Source organism: Eretmochelys imbricata, chromosome 3 (assembly GCF_965152235.1).
Source record: "Eretmochelys imbricata isolate rEreImb1 chromosome 3, rEreImb1.hap1, whole genome shotgun sequence".
In the NCBI taxonomy this organism is placed as follows: Eukaryota; Metazoa; Chordata; order Testudines; family Cheloniidae; genus Eretmochelys; species Eretmochelys imbricata.
Window position 1 is genome coordinate 59,698,977 of NC_135574.1, and position 4,978 is coordinate 59,703,954.

Below are 4,978 nucleotides of genomic sequence, written 5' to 3' on the forward strand. Positions count from 1 at the left end.
TTGACAATTACCTGTTCTATTCATTCCCTCTGGGGCACCTGGCACTGGCCACTGTCGGAAGACAGGATACTGGGCTAAATGGACCTTTGGTCTGACCCAGGAGGGCCATTCTTATGTTCTTTCTTTCTTGCAATTTATACGCAAGATAAGTTCTGTTTAAGCAGAGTACTTACCATAATGAACACAATTAGTCACACTTAATAAATACGAATTCACTGTTAGGAACCAGAACTCTGAGTATGTAGAACGTGTTTGACAGATTCTTAGGATTACCACAAAATCATGTAAAAACTGCTTTATTGGTTGCAGTTAACATGTTACAATAAATATTGATCCCAAACATGAAATCAACCATTGATGACAAGGACAAGCAAGATCCCTGAAGAATTACGTGAAATTGGACAACGATGTTAATTAAGGAGGCATCTTGTAAACTGGAATCATTTCACTTTCTTGGGCATTGCAGCTACAAACAGCTCATAAACAGCGTAGCATGTTCCTGAAATGGAAAGAGACAAAAGATTAAGTTTACAGAAAGGTACACATACAAATTGAGCTGCAAGTTTGAGATTTTGTAAAGCAAAGACTTTCTTGCAGTATGTAGGATCCAGTTAAGAGACAGACCTGACCTAAACCTCACAGCAAGTGAGGTTATCTAGAGCCTCAACTCAAGCTTCGCTTGGAGCACTGAAAAGTTTTTACCAATGAAATTTTACCTTTTCTCTTTTCAGGAGCAGCTTTAGGGTAATTTTATTTTTTATATAAAGAAAACATTTGAAGTTGTATTTATGTGGTGAGTACTCCTAACAGACAGGTTAAATCAGGCTTTCAAAAGATTGTTTCAGTTTCAACCTAAGCTTAAAGTTTTTTGAATTTACCGTCTAACAACACTTTGCTTGGCCTTATTATGGAGTGCTTTTAACATGAGTGCACACACACACACACGACTTGCCATTCACATTTTTACGACAACTACTTTTCAGGTTACACAAGAAATATAACTGTTTAATACAGTTTTCTATCAAACCTTACCAAAAACTGTTAGAGCCATGGTGGTTCTATACAGCAAACCATCTGCTAGTCCACCCTTAAGATACACTGGCATTCCATTGTCCTCCTAATGGAAAATAATAATAAAAAAAATAGGAACATGAATAATCTTATGTGCATGCTGTTTAAGTTGTTCATTAGATATTCTAAATTTACCAAATATTACACAACCTACAAATAATTATTTCTGAGAGCTGGGTAGCCATATCATTCTTTCCAAATATTGTTCGTTTTCATTCTTTTTGAAGAATCCTTTTTAGCCAGTATGTTCCCACATATTTTTTAAGTCAGTAACTTAAGAGTCAGTCAATCTTGTCCTTCAAGTTCTTTTTTTTAGAATCAAAAGTTAGATACTACATTCTGATGTTAAGGTTATTTGGAAGTTGCAAATCTCAGCATCTTTCATCCTATTATATCAGTACATTATGTTAATATAGCATCTTTCATCCACAAAATAAGCAACCCCCAAGGTGCTTTGCAAACTTTAATAGAATTTTATCCAGTGCAAATGATGACACTTGTGCAGTGGAATGTGGCACAATGTTTAGTGCCAGAATTCCCTAGATGAGTTTTCTTTAGAATGAGAATTGTAGAATTTCGCCAACTGAAATGACATGGGAGTTTAGGTAGGAAGAGCAGTCACTCAAATTAAGGTTTGGGCTAGGATACTCCTTGTCTTGTAAGAGTGCTACAAGCAATCAGTGCCCCAATCATCCAAAAGATAGCAGTCTAACAGGAAGTCCTACTTCCACCACTATGTTGGGATATTAATTCAGGTGGAAACCATACCTCCTGCTGAGTCTCTAATACCACTTTCTATAAGTCTTCTCCTGGGACTTGCCCCATCTAAGTTCTGAGCAGGCTCAATCTGGCCTATTTTAGGAGATTTGATATGTATAAAGTTTATGTTGGTATGGCTACAGGCTAAGCATTAAAAACCCCACAATCCTTTAACTACAGAAATACATCAGTATGTAGTGAATTTGCTGTGTGATGCTTTTTCACATGCACTACCTAAGTATTTACAAAAACAACAAGGAGTCCGGTGGCACCTTAAAGACTAACAGATTTATTTGGGCATAAGCTTTCATGGGTCAAAAACCACTTCTTCAGATGAATGGAGGCCTAAGTATTTGTTTTCTCCCATACATTTTCTACTTTTCATTTGTTCTATGAACACACTTTTTGTACCTGGAACTATTTCATTTATCCCATCAGAAGGCTAGTTCAAGAAAGTGAAACAAATTCATATATTTTAAAACCATGTAACACGATCACTCAAGCAGTCAGATTGTACAACAGTTGACAAGTCAAAAGATGCACCTTCTTCCATGTACAGAGCACTTCAATAACACTGCTTAGTCAATTTGAAATATTAGTTTTCCAAGTTATTCCCATTTAAAATGTGAAAGTAGATCTTCTCTACTTATTCCTCTAAACTATCTAATTAAATACTAGAATCAAAGAACTGCACAAAATATCGATACATTCTATCAAAGTCTTTTCTATTTGTGATAAAATTACACATTGATCGTGCCTATTCAATACCTGAAAAAGCTTCTGCTTCTCTGGAACTCTGTTCGCAGCTTGTCTGCGTGAAGCAGTGCTTATGGTCCTCTGGGAAATTTGCCGAAGAGCCTACAATTACAACATATAGCACTTTAAAAAGCTAGTTATACTTATCCACACTGAAGTGAAAGTTTTCCTAACAATTTACGGCTTACACATATTTCTAAAATTACAATGATGAGGGGGTCTTAGCTTTCCGAAACTTGGGAAATGCATAATATTAAGACTAGTCAACTGAAGGACTCAAGTTTTATGGAAGAGATTCAGGGTGTTTTTTGTTTTATTTCCACTCCAACAAACGATTACTGTTTAACGGGTAAAAGCAGAAGCTATAGTTGCATGCCCTCTGTTTCTTCTCTTCTGTGCCAAAGACTAGGCTTATGCTGCAGCACTAAAGAAAAAACAGTCTTAATCAGTTTAATTTTGTTGCGCTGAGTCCTAAGATTACACAAGCCTAGAATCTCATTTAATTACCATAGGTCTGACAGAAAAAGCTACACAAACTGCAAAAAATTTATCTTGCTCATAGCTTCTACTAAAGTCACCTTTCAAATGATCTCAGCCCAACGTCTGACCAAAATTCATTCAGTCATTTTTGAGTTAGGTACTCAACCATTCTAGCCTTGACAACTAACCAAATCACTGCTGATCCCCTTACATGACACGGATGGAGTGACAGCCCATTACTACAATGGCTCAAATTATTTATCTCCCACAGGGCTCAAAGATAGTAATACCAACTGCACCTTGTCCCTCAAAATACACCCCAAGTCTCAGATCTATCCTGTATTCCCTCATCTCCACTGTACACATAGGACCTCTAGAAGAAAAGAGAAGACACCAAGGTTATATCTACCTCACTGAACACCTGTGGCTGGCCGATGTCAGCTGACTTGGGCTGCAAAGCTATTTAACGGTGCTGTAAATGTTCACCTCTTTGCTACACTTCCTCTAACTGTAGTGTCTGCCTTAATTGGCAGTTTGAAACCTTGACCCAGAAAGTGCATCCCCACCAATAGCCTGCCTAGATGGCTAAATTCCTCCAGGAGAATGCAGCTTACAAAGCTCAGAATTAAATGTATGACAGATTGAGATAATGAAAGAGGATCTTGCTATGGAAAAAGCAAAAGAGTCATGTCCAGAGTCTTCCCATCTTCACAACAAGATGCAAGACCCTCCCTCCCTTTTGATAGAGCTTTTCCATCACAGACCTTCAACTAAATATTTAATTTACCTGGGAAACCCATCCCATAGCAATGGAGTCCCTCAGAAAACCCTAACCTTAATAAGCAGAAGGGACAACAGATGCTCTTCCACTTTTAAGACTGAAGACTATTTAACCCTTAAAAACCAGTGCCTAAGCACCACTAAGGAGAAGGCATTCATCCTTTGAAAACTGTATCTACTGGAGTCATAACGGATTAAGCATTCACGTTAAATCGATCTTGCCCGTGACACCACGGGGCAGAGCGCTGCACCCAGGCTGTTTCTCAAAGGTTCATTTCAGCTCAAAGGGCAGCCACGGACAAAAAAGCAAAGGCGACAGCAGGCTGCGGCTGCCTACATAAGCCCCAACTGCAGCGCTTCCCGCTGTTTTACGCGGCCGACGATGTCGAGCCGACGTCCCCACGGGCCGAGGGAAGAGCCAGCGTGACCTTGCGGCACCCTACCAAGGGCCTTCCTCAGAGCCGCCGGCTCCCCCGGAGCGCGCCGCAACCGCCGCCGGGCGAACGGCGGGGCCCCCGGGGCCGCTCACAGTCAGGGAGGCGGGGCAGGGCTCCCTGCAGCCCTCGGGGCGCCAGGCCGCTCGCTGCCCTCCGCCAGGGGAGCCTCAGGAACAGCCCACAGCGCGGCGAGGCCTGGACGGCGGGAGAGACCCAGGGAGCCGCCCGCGCAGCTGAGGGGCAGGGGACGCTGCGGCGGGGAGAGGAGACGCGCGGGGCCCAGCTGCCCCCGCGCTCCCGGGGAGACCCAGCCGCGCTCACCAGCAGGTTCCGCAGCATCTTGGCTCTGGTCCCTTCACCTCACACCGGGAAACAAGGACACCGGAAGCGGAAATCGCTCGGCTGGGGCCGGCCGCAGCCCGCTCCTACGCAAACGCACAGCCTCCTATAGAGAGGAAGGGGAAGTGGCTAGAGCGGCTCTATTAAACTCCTAGAGCGTCGCTAGTCATGTGGTACCCGCCGGAAGCCCCGCCCTCGTCGGTGTCGCCTCCGGGTCCGACGCCTGCGCAATGAGGAGTCTATGGTAGTGGGGTGGGGCGTGACGTTCCCTGCGGCGGCTGCTACGCCGCTAAAAGTCAGGGTGAGTTAGAAGTCCCGAAGGCCCGTCGGCTTGCCGGGGTTCCCCAGCTTGGTTC

The 4,978-nt window shown here is 43.3% G+C and overlaps 1 protein-coding gene across 1 annotated transcript; it reads right to left on the reverse strand.

The window, feature by feature from the left end:
* Nucleotides 1-280: 280 nt before the first annotated feature.
* On the reverse strand, nt 281-4,746 carry COX7A2 (cytochrome c oxidase subunit 7A2). The gene is made up of 4 exons (XM_077812699.1): nt 4,605-4,746; nt 2,599-2,688; nt 1,033-1,117; nt 281-499 (listed from the first exon to the last, which is right to left on the reverse strand). Exons 1-4 carry the CDS (start codon nt 4,620-4,622, stop codon nt 441-443), a joined length of 252 nt encoding a protein of 83 aa, XP_077668825.1. The 5' UTR covers nt 4,623-4,746; the 3' UTR covers nt 281-440.
* Nucleotides 4,747-4,978: the final 232 nt, after the last annotated feature.

Coding starts and splice junctions, on each gene's coding strand:
- COX7A2 (XM_077812699.1), bottom strand. Junction 1,118..2,598: donor AGAAGCAGAAGCTTTTTCAG/GTATTGAATAGG, acceptor ATTTTCCATTAG/GAGGACAATGGAATGCCAGT. Junction 500..1,032: donor CATGGCTCTAACAGTTTTTG/GTAAGGTTTGAT, acceptor TTTCCATTTCAG/GAACATGCTACGCTGTTTAT.